The sequence below is a fragment of the Chlorocebus sabaeus genome, chromosome 22, assembly GCF_047675955.1.
Source record: "Chlorocebus sabaeus isolate Y175 chromosome 22, mChlSab1.0.hap1, whole genome shotgun sequence".
Lineage (NCBI taxonomy): Eukaryota > Metazoa > Chordata > Mammalia > Primates > Cercopithecidae > Chlorocebus > Chlorocebus sabaeus.
Window position 1 is genome coordinate 20,733,525 of NC_132925.1, and position 17,134 is coordinate 20,750,658.

A 17,134-nucleotide genomic window follows, 5' to 3' on the forward strand; every position below is an offset into this window, starting at 1 on the left:
CCTGTAATCCCAGCACTTTGAGAGGCTGAGCTGAGTAGATCATCTGAGGTCAGGAGTTCGAGACCAGCCTGGCCAACATGGCAAAACCCCCGTCTCTACTAAAAATATAAAAAATTAGCCGGGTATAGTGGCTCAGGCCTGTAATCCCAGCCACTTGGGAGGCTGAGGCAGGAGAATTGCTTGAATCTGGGAGGCAGAGGTTGCAGTAAGCTGAGATCACGCCACTGCACTCCAGCCTGGGCAACAAAACAAGAGCGAAACTTCATCTGGAGAAGAAAAAAACAAAAAAAACCAAACAAACAGAAAAAACCCCAAAGTTGAACATGGAGAGTGTTAAAGATACTTTGTTTTCAGTCATTTAAAAAAGCTTTATTACCTATTGTTGACTGTGATGGCAGTAGAGTCTGGGGTTCTGGGACTGCAATAAAAGCAAGTAACATCAAAAGCGATGCTGAAGAGCACCATCTAAGACAGAAGTCACACGTTCTTTACTATAAACAGTGTTCTCTCCTGGGTGAATGACTAAGTTCTACGGGCTTATGCCAGTGAAGTTCAACCTTCCACATCCTCTCTACAAACCACAAGAATTGAGAATTCTCATTTTTGTTGTTGATCTTTAGTTGTTACTGTCACTTCCCAATATTCTGGTTTGCCTCTGGTGCTGAGGAAATACTAACTTAGAGGGAATTCTGGGTAGCCTCTCTGAGGTTGTTCAGAGTGTCCTGTCACCTGCTATTTGTTTCTTGCAGGACAGCCAGGTTCATTCAAGGAAATGGAAAAGGCAACAGACTAACCACTGGTACTGTGTCTGTGCTGTCAGTTTGCAATCTCCAGCATGGCTGGACCTGACGTTCTCTCACAAAAAAGATAAGAATTAAACTTACTGTTCAAAAGCGACCACAAGTGTTCATATGATGCCCCCTGTATTCACTAGTATCTATTGCTGGTAAACAAATTGGTTCACATATGAAACTCAACCCATTTGGACTGATAAATCAATGAGTCCAAAAGCAGTTTCAGATTTCATAAAATGCTAAATTAAATAACAGTATCTAAATACTCTGATAAACTTTTCAATGTTTATTCAAACTAGCAATAAGTAAATTAAACTTCACGCTGAATTTAGTTTGGTTACATATTTGGGCTTAAAAAAAAGATGACCCGATAGGTTTCTTATTATTCTATGAACAAAAAGAATTGTTTAACAAGGAGAAATTTTAAAAGGAATTATTTTTGGAAAGGAAATAAAAAGTTAAGACTCTTTTTTTTCTTAAAGAAAGAAACTAATCAATATGGCACTCATAGATCATCTTAATAGAGCTGAAATTCTTCTTCTACTTATACATTTCTAGTATTAGACTTATCAGGAATGATCTCTGATATTACTTGAAAAGGGAGTATGGCAGGTTTTGAGAATATGCAGTGACTAAAAAAGAACTTTAACAATAGTTTCTATGTAGCAACTAACAACAGTTGGTTCTATATATCAACTAGTTTTTAGCAACGGAAACATATAATAATGCAGGCAGCGAATTTTTATTTCTTCTAAAAGAAATGCATAATAGCATAAAGGGCTATTTAAAGGCATTATCATCCATTAACATATCTGTGATCAAAAAATTTTTGTGTTGAGGCTAAAGAGTACCAATTAGGTGCAAAAGAAGCAGGTTAAAGTTGTTTTTAAAAGCCCAGAATTCTGATTTCTCAAGAACGTGTGCAGAAAGAGACTGTAACAGATGAATGGCAAAAGCAGTAGTGATGTGTCAGACTGAAGTTCATATAACAAAGTAAAAATTCTGAGTGTGTGTGTGAGTGAGTCTGTATGAGAGAAGACAGAAGGGAGGAGGAAGGGTGTGTGTATGTGAGAGGGAGGGAGGGATGGAAAGAGGGAGGGAGGGATGGAAAGAGGGAGAGGATGTGTGCGTGTGACAGAGAGTGAGGGAAGGGGAGAAGAAAGAGTAAGTGGGAGAAGGAGAGAGAGAGAGTGTGTATGTGAGAGTGTGAGAAAGAGAAACAGAATTGTATGTGTGTATGTGTAAGAGTGTGTGTATAGGTCTAGATATCTCAGATGCTATAGGATAAGAAGAAAATAAACATCAATACATGAAATATAATAAATATCAAATAAGCATTCATACCTGAAGAGAGCAAACAAAAATTTTGAAACTTCAAGATTGTAATTCATGTTTTTGATTGTACGAAGCTGCCTTCCACAAGTGTGAAGAAAATAAAATTTGCTACTCATTGCATCTTTTAGATTTCACAAAAATTAAAGAATGTTGTTTTTAAAATTATAAGGAAAAATCTGCATTTTTGAGTTCCTGAGTTTGAGACCAAATAGGGATAGAACTCCATCAATTAAGCTTCAAAGTCAATTGCACATAAAAACAGTAAAGGTCTATGTTTAGTAAAAATAAATATATCTTCTGATACGACTTTCTTCTATTTGACAATCATAAGGTATTATGGGTAAAGGTATAAAATGTTCCATAACAAAGCTGAGAGGTCTGTAAATGACTAAGCCACTCATCTCAGCACAAAACAAAGACAAATCTGAGTCACATGTGTGGCTAGGAATGAGAACAATTAACAATTCTATCCACTTGGAAGGCAGTTAAGTGAAACAAACACCTGTAACTGGGGGCACTCCCTTATTTTCAGTCCATTTAGAAGCTTAAAGATTAAACCACGAAGGAAACAATTCCTACTGGACGAGGTAGACAAGTTAGATATGGTAGCTGGCTATGGTTTTTGAGAAATGCACTGAATTGTACTTATAAAACAAGCCCAAATCAATGTGGATTTTTACTCGTTGATTTAACCAGCAAGCAAAGCCAAGGGAAAAGGAGCCTGTAATGGAAAGTGAAACAGAAAAATAGAAGAGTGTGTGGAGAGGGCTGGGAAAGGCCTCAGAAAGCTCTGGGTGGTTTATTTGCTCTTCCGAACCTTGGCTCGAAACAGACATCTTTAGGACAGCTATAAAGGTGGTCTGCCCTAAATAAAGATAAATATAATTTAAGAAGCTAAAACCAAAGCAATGGTTTGCGGAGATCCAGTCATCATCCTGTGTTGCTATGGACCATTCAAGGTCCACTTGAGTTGGCACAGGCCTAGGGGTGGATTCTGAAGTCATTACATTGCTGTTAGAGGAAAAGCTGGATTTTCTTTGATGATTAAGAAATCAAAGGAATGTAAACACATTAGCCTCCAAGTAATTCTTCCCATTTTAAAAGGAAATGTCAAATTAAGAAGTCTTTTTGCTCAAACACCTTACAATGATAAAAATGTAACCTTCCTCCCTCATTTGTATTAAAGAATTTCCTCTCAGAAATCTTTTCTTAGAAACCGCTGAAATGAATAACGTAACCTGTCATATATCAACTGTAAATAATGTTTGGAGAAATTTTTTGACGATTTCCAACTTTATGTTGTAATAACAGAAATAATTACTTTGAGAGAAATCCTTATTTAAATTTGGTGACTCAAACAAACAGTACTATTTTATGATCTCTTTGGTAATAGTCCTCTGTTCAAAATATAGCATAGTTACTACTTTATCCCAAAGCTCTCTAAGCATGTTTTTTAAATAAGTATGTATTAAACCCTTCTCTCATACAGCTGTCAGAGTTATTTGATTTAAACCACTATTAAGGCTTTTGAGTTTTATTAGCTACGCTTCTTTCTCCGAAAAACCTGAGCGAGGTTTTTCATTCCATTTCTCTGACTTGGAGACCTCATCCATGGTCACAGTGTCAACTACACTCCCTTTGCCTAATCCCTAATTTCCTTCAGTCTCCATCTACACCTGGAAATCTCACTGCTTCTTTACAGGGAGTAATGAGAATTCTTTCTTTAAGCAGTTACATTTTTCTTCCTTAGCCATTTCATTGCAAAAATAAATCATGCCCACTTTAGCAGAAAATCTCTTGCTTTAATAATCCTACTTTGTAAACATGCCATTAATGAAAATGCAAGTTCCAAATCCATTAAACATTCTAGTGAGAAATATTTTCTTCCTAGAGCTAAGGGTTTAAAATTTAGATAATGATGACACTGAGTGGTGACAAGGTTCCCTGCAGTCAATCTTATAAGTCAGCATTTAAGACTGCTACACGGATTACAGATAGATAAAAAACACCAAGACTTGGTCATCCAATATGTTCCACAATCTTTATGTCTTAAATTATTATATATGTAGAATGATCCCCTCCTGCAAAAGGAGACTTTTTTTTTTTTTTTTTTTTTTTTTTTTAAGGAAAACAGTACTAAAAATTCCTAAGAGGTAAACAGAGGTCAGTGTTCAGAAATCAGCTCCAATTTAGAAGTCTTGGAGCATTAGGAAAATATAGGTCTTTCTGGTCTTCTAGCCTGAGAACTGAGTAACTCTAAAATAATGCAGAGTTCTTAGAAGACAGAAACACTTCTCCCCTTTCCAGCTGAAAGGCTATTGTTTATGTGATTAGAATTCCAGTCAACATTGGTATTGGAAACTATTTTGCCATACTAGACAAGGGAGTTCTCAATCATTCACATCATTACATTTCTGTGTTTTCTCTGTGATGCTCGTGAACATTGCTCAGAGCAATGCTGTGATATCGCAGTGGCTACTTATGATTAGATCATTTCATTGCATGCTTACACTTTTCATGGAAAAAATGTAACAAATATCAAAATACAAATCAGAAATTCTTGCTCCAAAGAATTGCATAAAACTTGTTTTCATCCCCACTTTTGGAATATTCAAAAAAGTTTAGGGTAATTACCAGGTTTGGTGTGTGTCACTTCTGGGCTGAGAGAGATTTTAGGTTTCAAAGAAATAAATTGTGTTTTACTGGGAGCTGGAAAAATAAAGAAACAAAATAATAAATCAATATTTAGGCATTTTTCAGTGTCTAAAAGCACAGAAGGAAAACCTAGAAATAAACTATACATTAAGTGGAATGAACCATTGTCTTGGAAGATTTTGGAAATACTCCATTAAAAGAATATTTCATGATCCATTCACAGAGAAGTAATTTTCACTTTGTTTAGAAAAAACATTTCAGGAGTATATTTAACTAACAAATATAGCATTGCTACTAAATAGTCACAATAACTATTCAAAGTAAAGATAGTTATTTAATCTATGATTTAAAAAAATCAGTCTAATTATTTTGCACCCTTACTTCATATTTCTCAATCACATCTAAGTCTGACCACTAGGGGAAAAAAGCCACCATGTTTTACAATTAATATTCACCGACGTACGTGCAGGATGTGCAGGTTTGCTACATAGGTACACTTGTGCCATGGTGGTTTGCTACACCTACCAACCCCTCACCTAGGTATTAAGACCAGCTCTATTTTTTATCAGCCTTATGTAATCAAAAGGAAAAAATCTAAAATCATTCAAACCAGTAGCGGATGTGCATGTCTTTTGAAGACGCAACAATAAATTTAAACTTCCTGCACACAATTTTAAGGTGGTGTTTTTCTTTTTCTCCTAACATTTCCAGAATCTATCACTTTGAGCCTGTCTACCTAAACATATTTTAATAATAATAAAAAACTACTCTAAAAAAAAATTCAGCAATAGGTATAATGCTATGATCTGAAGCATAAAGTAATTCTACTAACATTATAATTAAAAGTTGTTTTTCCAAATGAAGTCTCAAGTTGAACTTGAGAGTCTTACTAAAAAATAAAAGAAAAAGAGAACTATATACAAGATTCAACTTCAAATACAATGACCGGATAGATGATAAGGAAGCAGCAATGGTTCAAAGGCTGGCACAGAATGACATCTGACGGCTGAGTTCAGATCTACTAACTGTCGGGCCAGCTAGTCACAACCACAATAGCCATGGAGTTGGTGCACTCTCTGAGATGGGCCACACTGTTCAAATGAGCCATTCTGAATCTCTTAATAGCTAACAGACATTACATAAAAGCTGGGGTACTGGATTTTCGATGGTGAAATGAAGCAATACGTCTACTAAGGACATATCATTATTACCCAGTGTTGTCCATGTAGGTTCAGGGCTTTTAGAAATTTTAGGTGTAATTGTTCCAGCACTTGTGGTTCTTTCTGGTGATGGAAAGGAAAAAAAATATTGAAATATCCTAGAGACAATAAAAAGATATCCTCTAAAGAGGAACTAAATGACCCGTTTAAAATCCTGCCATATTTAGTAGTCAAAGTATACAATGAGTAAAAGTTTTGAGGAAGAATTTTTAAACTGTCACAGCAGTATACATCATACAAAATTACATTTATCTTATAATGGAATGAGCAAAGCCCAGTTGGTAAAGCATGATTCTGAGTATACTGTTTGACAATGAAGAATTGACCTCCAGGGTTAATAGGCATCTGTACCACCCAAACTCTGTGCTGTAATACATGTTATTCCCTTTTCCTTTTCTTCTAAATCCTACATGTATTTTGGGGTCTGCATCTTCAACTCTTTCTTTCTTGGAGCACTTACACAAATATTATAGTCTCAGAAATAAGTTATGCAAACGTATGTTGTGCTGTCATTTTTATGTTTTATCTTATCAAAGTTATAATCTATTTGAAAACCAAAGTCATGTCCTCTCTAACTCAGCCACTGCCCTGGTGAAAAATTGGAAACAGAGTAGGTACCAAAATAAGAACCATCACCCTAATGAACATTATAATAAACATGCACACCAAAAAACAAATTACATGTATCACCCCGTATTGCTATGAGTTGGACTTGTTTCTAGGTTTTTACCAAAATTCACATGTAAAAATATAATTATCAGTAAACCCCTTTTGGAGACATTTGAGTTTTGTTATTTTGTATCATTAATTATTCATCTTTAGTTAATCTCAAATTTTGTAAAGAAACTAACCTATAAAATATATCCTTTTTTTTCTTGAGATCGGGTTTTGCTCTGTTGCCCAGGCTTGAGTGCAGTGGTGCCATTATAGCCCGCTGCAGCCTCAAACGTCCGGGCTCAAGCAGTACACCATGCCTGGCTAATTTTTTAAACATTTTGCAGAGATGGGGTCTCACAATCTTGCTCAGGCTGGTCTCAAACTCCTGGCCTCAAGTAATCTTCCTGCCTTGGTCTCCCAAAATGCTGGAGTTGCAGGTGTGAGCCACTGCACCTGGCTATCCTTCTTACTATAAGAAGATGGACATCGTCTATCTGGCATTACATATCACACAAGCATAAAGAGACATTTACCAGGTTTGGTTCTTGGCGGTTTGGGCCGGGGGCGTCGTTTAGGTGTAGAAGGGATAGATGTAGTTTGCTGGGGAGCTGAAAGAAGATTTAATATCACTTTGATAAATGATATTTTTCAGGGGTCAATCAGGTTGTGCCTGTAAATTTGCAAACCTCAAGTACAAGAACTGCTTCATATTTCCTTTTATCCCTAGAATGCCCAGTACACCTTGTTTTATACATAGTTGGTGCTCAATAAACAAGCAGGGACTGGGACAAAAGGTATAAAATTTCTACATGAGAATTGAAGATATACATTGTTCAGTTCAATGTATCAGAAGTGAGCACCTTTGAGGCATTTCAGAACACAAGGTACAATTAAGAACTCAGAAGGATGACATTGAATAGCAGGAGAGAAGCACAAATAATGGAAATTTGGAACTACTTTGTTGTTGACACAGAGTCTCACTCTGTTGCCCAGGCTGGAGTGCGTGGTGCAACCTTGGCTCACTGTAACCTCGGTTTCCCAAGTCCAAGCAATTCTTGTGCCTCGGTCTCCTGAGTAGCTGGGACTATAGGCATGCACCACCACGTCCAGCTAATTTTTGTATTTTTACTAGAGATGGGGTTTCACCATGTTGGCCATGCCGGTCTTGAACTCCTGTGATCTGCCTGCCTTGACCTCCCAAAGTGCTGGGAGGTGTGAGGCACCACATCCGGCCCAGACACCACACCTGTAGGTGTGAGGCACCACATCCGGTCCAGAACTTTAATTCTGTAACTCTTTACTATCCTCACCAACAGTTAATGAACTTTGCTATTTCAATAATTTTCCATTATAAAATGTAGGTTGCGCTACCTCTCTTTACCCATCTTTCTTCAACTTGTCCAGGACTGCAAAGCCTACTGGGTGCCCCCTATACTTACACTACTTTGGGTAAAATACTTTGATCAAATGGTACCTAGGTGTGCTAAGTAGAAGGAATGTATTTTGAAATAATTATCTATAATTCTGCTGCTATTTTCCAGCTGGCAAAGTTGAAAGAAGAGTTGGAAGGAAACAATTCCTCAAAATATATAGACGTCAGGATTGTGAAAATTCTTTAAGGACAATCATAAGGCTAAGTGTGATAGATAAGTCAGATTCTTTGAAAAACTTCATGGTAGAGACTGGAGGGAAATATTTAGCAAAAACAAACAAAATTCTGAAATGACCAACATGACTTATCACATTACCTGTTTCATCAATGCATATAACTACATAAATGTTATTAGTTACCAGCTGTTGTAGGCTGCATTTCTGGACTGGTAAAGATTTCCAGTTTCTGAGGAACAAATGGTGTTTCTCTTGGAGCTGAAAGCACAAACACCCCATCCCATCGAATAATCCCAGTTAAAATGAGGTATTTGAGGAATTTTAACATGCTTTTAGATGGTATAAAGCACATGCCACAAGTACATGAGTAAAGATGAAAAATGCATGTAGTCTTGAAAGCTAGTGAATACAATTCTGATTGAAAGTAGGGAAAAGGCTGGAATGATGCTTGTTCAGCAGGTGACTTCAGGCAGACTTGATGCATGGAAGTAAAGTGACACAGGCCACACACATGTGAGGTGAGATGGTGCAGGTGATGACGTCCATGCAGTTTTCAAAGCTTTCACAACTAAAAGGATAGGGAAAATATTATCTATTACAGCTCAAAAAAATAAAATAGAGCCCTAAATGGAACACAAAAGATGACTGTATTTAAAAATATAGAGATGTGTATATTAAGAAATAGGATAGACAAATGATTAGATGTGATGGAATGAAATGGTCATTTGGAAGAAAGACATTCACATGAATTTTTTTGATGGAAAATAAAGTATGATTTTTCTGTTAAAAACATTACCCAGTGTTGCCCTTGGCTGTTCAAGAGTTCTAGAAGTTTTAGGTGGGACAGAATCCAGAATACGATCACTTGTTGCTGTTGGAATAAATGTCAACATTTATAAAAGCAGTAGAAGGCCCCAGGAATAAAATACAAATTCGTGAGTAATAAATTATGCCTCATATGAGGGAAAATATCAAGAATACTTGAGGGATTGCTGGCCCACATTTTAAAACTAGTGATACATTAGGAGTTGAAGATGAGCTCACTTTAAAAAACATACATACTTTAAATATTAGAAACCATGATTAAACAGTGTTTTATACATTCAACTGGTTTTCAATGGGTTTTTCTGGTTTCCTCCATTTTGTTTCATAAATGCTAACTGAACCCACCGCTGACATTCTATTTCATTGTTTCATTTTCTGCTCTTTAAACTTATTCATCTTTATTTACCATGACACAAATAATGTTATACATCCAAAAATATCAGACATATATCTATACCTGTCAGAAGCCAGTCTTACTCCCTTTGAATCTCCTACAGTACCCAGTTTAGTAGGTGTTTGATAAACATTTGCTGAAAGGAGCTGTCGGACTGAGGTAACTCACCATAGATGGGTCAGTAATATTAATGCCAAATATTAGACCCAATTGAACTGCTACAGTCAAATGAATTATGTGACTGTTCTACAGTAAGATTTCTCACGCTAGCACTATTGACAATTAGGGTCAAATAATCTGTGCTGTGGGAGGCTACCCCATGTACTGCAGGGGTTCAGCAGCACCCCCGATCTCTACCCACTAGATGCTAGTAGTGCTTCCCCAAGTTGTGACAACCACAAATGTCTCAACATTAGCAAATATGCTGGGGAAGGGATGGGAGTAGAAAATTACCCCCCATTTGAGAACTACTGCTCTAGACAAAACCCTCTATCAACTCAAAGACCTTTTTATGATGATTCTGAACAATACAGTGATAAGCTACTACCTTACTTTTCCTCAGTGGCAGCCAAATCTCTCTGCATCTCCCTTATGGGACAGAGCTTATTTACTGAGAGATGTCAAGAACTAATCACTCTATGGGAGGAGTGGGTAGAATACGTCTCCCTGACACAGGTGGAAATTTCTCCCATGCAGATCTCTAGAGGGCACAGTTTTCCACTCTGCGAAAAACTAAAGGAAGAACCACCAAGTGTTGGAACACCTGGGATCCAAAGAGAGAATTGAGAGGCCGGGTATACCTGTGTAGGACTCTGATATCTCAGGCTCATCCGATGTTGTAGGGCTTGAGAAAACATCGTAAGTTGCTTAAAAAAAAAAAAAAAAAAAAAAAAAAAAAGGCAAAACAAGAGAGGTTAGTTTTGGTTAAATTTGATTAATTTAGAAAGATTGCATGACGTGTTGTAATGCTGGTTGAAGGACAGTTTTATGTAGGTGCTGGTGCATTTTGGCTCCAGGCTGCCAGCCTTGTCACTAACATGTAAGCAATCACCGAAACTCGTCATTCAGGATTTTATATAGTGAGGCTTGATGCTGGCCTCCAGGGTGATGAGAACATAGTACTATGTATTTATAATCATGCAGTGCCAGCTGTAAATCAAAGAGCTGCAAAGAGTATAAACATAAATAAAGTCAGATGGCAGTTCGGGGAGAGATTTCTAAAGAAGGAAACAGCAGTCCCATTGAGGTGATTTGCCCAAGTCTTAGTCTTTCTAGACTAAGCAATAGTAAAAGTTTAGTAAAAGTTACTGTTATGATATCTTATGTTTGGACAGCACTTCACAGTTTGCAGAGACTTTCTCATACATCAACTTATTGAACCCTCTTAACATCCCTGAGAAAGAGGTGAGGTAGGCAGTAGCCCCACTTTATAGATAATGAGAGGTTATCTCCATTTTCTAGATAATGAAGTTGAGGTTTACAGCATGAAGACATCTGCCAGTGGTCAGAAATTGTCCTATCCAGTGTATTTTCCTCTCCTTCAGCAGGACCAGGAACAGCAGGGTTAAAACCAGGATTCTCTTTTGGCACCATCCCCTCCTGACATGTTACCTAGAGGCAGCTCTCTGTACTTCTCCATGGAGCCATGAGCCTTTCTTGAGTTTGGGTGGGTTTAAAGATACATTTTCTATTCTATATGAGGGAAAGTAGGATGAACTTAAACATAAAGATTGAATTATTTTAATATGGGGACAATTTTCATGTTCACATAAGAGTTGAACCTGCAAGCAAAAACAGCATAACAAAGTGTTCTCTTTCACATACAAAGAGCTGTTACTATGGTCACGAGGCATATAGAGAAAGCATGAGTTATTATGAGGTAGATGTTGCCTTTCTTGCTCATTCAAAATGGCAGCACAGAAATCAAGAAAAAGGGAGTTCACAGGAAGACACAGTCATTGGGGTTACTTGTAATTCATTGGCAATTTAATGATTTTGAACCATTGCTGGTTGAAGCTGTAAGAAAGATAATATCAGACCATGTGACATCCTCTGAAAGTAGACAGCATTTATATTGTACTACATACTAAAGAGGCAGGAAACACATTGCAATGTGTGAAGATGAATCTACTGTTTCACAAAATCCTCAAAAATAGCAAGAATATTGTGAGTTAAAAATATGCACACATTCTGAGAATGCATCTATTATACTGTAATGTCAAGTTTCTTTAGCCTTGCTGTAATTTTAAAAGGTCAGATACGAATGACTAAGTTTTTTAAAGATCAAAAGTGCCAGTAATTTCTGACATGCTTACTTTCAGCCAATTTCAAGTCATGGATCTAGCAAGACCAGCTCTATCGCCTACAAAATCATAAAAACTTTGCCAACTTGTATTTAATCCTCTCACGCTAGGTAAGAAAATATGAGTTAATGGCTTATTTATTTCTATTGTTGTTTTTGAAAAATGTTATGACTGTCTTTGTTATCCTAACTCCTAAAGCTCCCTTCCATCTAGTGACATTGGACCAATTTTCCTACAGTTTGTATTTATGATATTTACTCAATTTTTTAACTTATTTTTCATATTTACAATTTCTTTTTAATCAGGAGGCTCCAAGCCAGGCATCCATCTCCCCTTGTTATTCCCATAAGGCACTTAATGGGGAAAGAAGCCCTTTTTCCATCATCCCCTGGCAATTGTGGCTCAAATGGGGAAGTTCCCAATTTTCAGGGATCCTTTAACTTCTAAACATTTTATCAAATACACTTAAGACAAAAATAAGACATTTGCCAGCATACTTTGTTTTTAATATTTCTATTTCTGTAGTTTCCAAGAGTAGGAAAGAAAAAGAGTGCTAAAAAGGCACATATGCCACTAAAAGTTTCATGTTATTTCGTCAGCTTTAAGCAGCATACCACACCTCGTTTCATTTACGAGTTAAACAAGATCTTTTGATTCAGAAGTAAAGAGATTGTCTGGGCGTGGTGGCTCATGTCTGTAATCCAAACACTTTGGGAGGTTGAGGTGGGTAAATCCCTTGAGGTCAGGAGTTCAAGACCAGCCAGGCCAGGAGAGTGTAACCCCGTCTCCACTTAAAAAAAAAAAAAAAAACACAAAAATTAGCCAGGCTTGGGGTGGTGGGTACCTGTGGTCCCAGCTACTCAGAATATCTTGAGAATATCTTGAACCTGGGGGGCAGAGGCTGCAGTGAGCCAAGATCACGCCACTGCACTCCAGCCCGCACGACAGCAAATCCATCTCAATAACAACAAAAAAGTAAAGAGATGCCAGGGGGAGAGTACAGTGTTGAAATAGAGTTCTTTGAAAAGCTCTCTAAAAATCAACAGCTCTTGATTTCTTTATAAAACTCTTCTATATACATGCCTATACCTGAGAAAAACTCATGAAATTGTTAGGCCTGGTTTCTAAAAGCTACACTAGCTATAAAATTGGTAAGTAGTCAAGTGTTAAGGGTGAACCTTTCTGTATGGTAGCCTGTAAATTGCCATGCATTATTACTTAGAGGCAAACTTCTATCACTATGCTTATCGCAGTGGGTGAAATGCTACAGCTATATGACATTAAGCAGTATTCCTGATTTTGCATTCACAGAACATACATGGGACCAAAAGTTGTAGGTTAAATCTAATGTAACAAAATAGATAATTCAATTCACAGGTTATAAAAGGCAATATTAATTTATTTCAAAAAATAGTAATGACTTACAATCATGATAACTAAGTTTTACTTTCAGAGTTTCCAGAGGAAAAAATAATATGAAATAACATGCACTACCATTTACTCTATACCTTCTTAAAACTACTTTCTTAAATTAGGTTTTTATTTTATTTTTTCTCAAGATGGAGTCTTGCTCTGTCACCCAGGCTAGAGTGAAATGGCACGATCTCAGCTCACTGTAACCTCCGCCTCCCAGGTTCAAGTGATTCTCCTGCCTCAGCCTCCTGAGTAGCTGGGATTACATGTGTGTGCTACCACGTCTGGCTAATTTTTTGTATTTTCAGTAGAGACAGGGTTTCACCATGTTGGCCAGGTTGGTCTCGAACTCCTGGCCTCATGATCCACCCACCTTGGCCTCCCAAAGTGCTGGGATTATAGGCATGAGCCACTGTGCCCAGTCCTAAATTATGTTTTGTTGATAATACATTTTAGTTTTACTTTGAAAAACTGACTAGATGCAAAGTCCCCAGTAAAAATGCCCTGATATTGCTCTGGAAAACGCAAGCCATTTCAAATGATCAGGACTTTATCTTACTCAAAATCTCTGAATATTAGTAACTATGTGAAAACTTCCTTTTTAACATTAACTCTTAGACAAAAGACCTCACTAATGGAGAAATTGTATCTATCATGCTCATTATGCTCGTCACGACTTAATCCAAAAACTGGTACATGGTGGATACTCAGCAGAATTAATCTGCAAAATGTCCGTAACAATAAATAATAACAGTGAGTTTGACAGTTGGGTAGCTTAAGCTCTTAGTAAGGATAACTTTCTGGCTTAGTTTGGAGAATAAATGAAAACATGTCCTGTAATTATGTTATGATGTGCAAGTGTGTGCATACAAATCTCTTCCTCTACTTCACAAATACCTGGCATACACTTGTGTAGACATACCCTGTCATGAAAATGGAATTCTAAAAAAATATATGAAGGAGCAATGAGAAAATACAGCAAGTAGCTAGAGAAGAAAAACAATACCACACACAGAGTTCTCAGTACCACTTAAATACATTGATAATGCTTTCTTCAGTCAGTGGAAAAACAAAATACCTTTCTAGTTGGCCCTGACATTTGTGAAAATATTGCCTGCAAGAAAATATTCATTAAAATGTTCATGAAGTAAAATTAAAGGCTGAAGATATAAATCTCCTCAAAGCCACAGTGAATCTACAAACCATCTGCTATACCTGAAATCTGTTTTCCTGTTCTCAAAGCATCAACACCACTACCCACTCCTTCGTTTTCTCCTCTTTTGAGCTCAATCCAGTTGGGTGGGCCAGATCTGTGCTAATCAACACCTTACAGGGCAGACAGATAATAAATGAGCATGTCCTTATGTGTTTACTGCTTTTTAACCACTCTTAGCAAACCTCCTGCTGCCAAAACTTTCTAACCATTCTACTACTCCTTGGGCATGCTGATGGCTGCAGCTTTCAAGCCTTGAAATGATACATAGGGCTCAATACATATGCAATTTACTCTAGTTCTACAAAGTTCCGTAAGAATTTCACACTGAAAATAAGTAGTGGTGACCTCCTAAAGGAAGCTCCCAAAGAAAAATCTAATGGAAAAACTGAAGCTGACCATGTTTGGTTCTCTCCGTCAAGGAAACTCTCTGCAAGATAACTGTATATGGTTCAAGAGGAAATTATACCAGAAGCAGCAGCAGCTTAGTAACAAGTAACAGTAAAGCTGGAGCAACATTTGGTTTTTCTGGACGCTTGGGAGAACAGGCAGGAGGATTTCCTAAGGATGAAAATAAACACTTCAAATTAATGGGTTTGCAACCATTGTCTTTATTTGCTTTTGAAACTCTCCTGGTACTCAATGATGGTCTTTTAAGGTTATGATTAAGTAAATTAAGGAGGCTTAACAGTCATGGCATTATCAAACTAGAAACAAAAAGCTCATTTCCACATAACTCCCCAACCCATATTAAGTCTTTAGAAGTCATGCACACGCCCATCTGTGGGATAAATATATGGCATTTATGCTGCTTCTCCTTCCCTGGTGCCCCAGAAAACACAGCAAGTTGATAGTGGCATTATTTTGCTCATTGATCCAAGAAGGACCTCAGAGCCCAGTTTATGGAGTGATTCATGCTGCCACCGTAACTGAAGAGAGAGACTATGTAATAAGATTTACCATCCTCGCCACAGGGGTAAGAGGTCATTAGGCTATTCCCAAGGGGTGGCACGACCTCTGAGTAAATACTGCATGTCTTTTCCGTTCTCAAACTTTTTTTTACAAGTGAAATGAAGACCCATAGATCATTTGGTATGATTGTATTTATATAAGCTTAGAGTTTTTTTCTTCTCTCCTCCTCCTTTATCTTTTATTAAATAATTTAAAAGCAGAATTGCTATTATTGATTATATGTAGCAATTCAGGAAGTTGGGATAAACAGTATGACGCGAAGGGGTGGCAGCCAATGCAATATTTCATTGTATTAAGAAAATGAAAACAAGGCACCCCTTTATATGTTGTGCATTATATTAAGTAACTTATACATTACTTCTAAGATGTAACCACCTGGTGAAAAATTTATACCTCATTTCCATTTTATAGATGGAACAAGTTATTTAACTGGTAGTTGAGCTGGTTATTAAACTAGCTCTACCTCACCTTAGAGCTCACAGATTTGTGATCACATTCACAATGAGAACAAGCTTCAGGGACTGGCTGGCCTCTCGCAGATCATGTGATGTTTCTTATACACCATATCTGGAAGGCACATGGCCCCAGTAATAACATTTAATTTCCTCAGTTGTAAAAGCTGTTTTCAAATTTTCAGAGCAAGCTATATGTCATTGCTTTACTTTTAACTTGGGGCGGTTTATTGAATAAAAGATTAGGAAAGAAACGAATGAGCCTAATTTTTCCCCCTCTAACCCATTCAGAGTTAAGTTCCTCTTGTATCACTTTAAGATAAAAGACAATAATTCTGCCAGTTTCTAGGGACTTTGGAAGTCTCAATATGATGGTAGATAATAGCCCCTTGAATCTCCTAGAAGAAAATTGCTATGCAAACACAAATTATTGTATTCTAGTAGAGAAATGATCCAACAAGCAGGTGCACATACATGCACATGCACAATTCATCTGAATGGAAGATACTGAGAACTTTTCTAGAGCTTGCTCCTTAACAGCACTGAGATTATAGTTAACTGGCTACTTTCCAATAAAACATGAAACCAATTTTATTGCATCATCAGAAAGACTGACTTTTCGTGAAATATCGTCACAAGCAGCTAAATTCTAAAGTGTGGCCAACTTCCTTTAGATACGAAATCTATAAATAGTTGTATATTATGGTACATAATTCGAGAAGATTTTCATGATTACCTTTATATATTTTAAGGAAAGTTAGATTTGCCAAGGGAATCAAAATCAATCAATTTCACTTCAACATACTTTATAGAAGGTTTAATGCAAAATACAATTCCAAATAATGAAATCACAAAATACAGCACTAATGACAGATCAGGACACATAGACTGAAAGCAGGAAGAATATATTTGATGACTACACATCTCAGATTTCCTGGGATATTCCAAACTTCAAATATTCTGTCCCCGGGTTGCCAAGAACTATTGAAATGACCCAGGAATTTCAATATTCAGTGTGCAAGTTAGAATTTTCACAGAGTCTTTATATCCAAGAATGGTACAGAAATCTTTTTGAGTACACATATTCTGATTTTCTGACACAGAATATGTTGAAAACAAATCCAGAAAACAGTAAAGCAAAATAAACTTCACAAAAAGTATGATAAATCTCATTTAATGGTTGATAAAGAGAAAAGCAGCCCCTGGCATCGAGGAGCTGGTCTAGTACCCACAGGTAGGCTGTGGTGTTTCTTCTGTTGAACATCAACAATTCCAAAGGACACCAGTATCAGA

The 17,134-nt window shown here is 37.0% G+C and overlaps 1 protein-coding gene across 33 annotated transcripts in view; it reads right to left on the minus strand.

The window, feature by feature from the left end:
• The window catches only part of ABI3BP (ABI family member 3 binding protein), a 244,085-nt gene that overhangs the window by 91,325 nt on the left and 135,626 nt on the right, over nt 1-17,134 (minus strand). For 29 of the 33 annotated variants that reach the window (XM_038002426.2, XM_038002424.2, XM_007986002.3 and 26 more), the window contains 7 exons: nt 10,289-10,354; nt 9,066-9,140; nt 8,453-8,527; nt 7,195-7,269; nt 5,996-6,067; nt 4,764-4,838; nt 377-418 (listed from right to left, as the gene is read on the minus strand). In XM_038002426.2, the coding sequence (XP_037858354.2) occupies nt 377-418; nt 4,764-4,838; nt 5,996-6,067; nt 7,195-7,269; nt 8,453-8,527; nt 9,066-9,140; nt 10,289-10,354 (480 nt within the window). The remainder of the gene's footprint in view (nt 1-376; nt 419-4,763; nt 4,839-5,995; nt 6,068-7,194; nt 7,270-8,452; nt 8,528-9,065; nt 9,141-10,288; nt 10,355-17,134) is intronic. The other 4 variants (XM_007986031.3, XM_038002422.2, XM_007985986.3 and 1 more) reach the window with 1 other exon arrangement.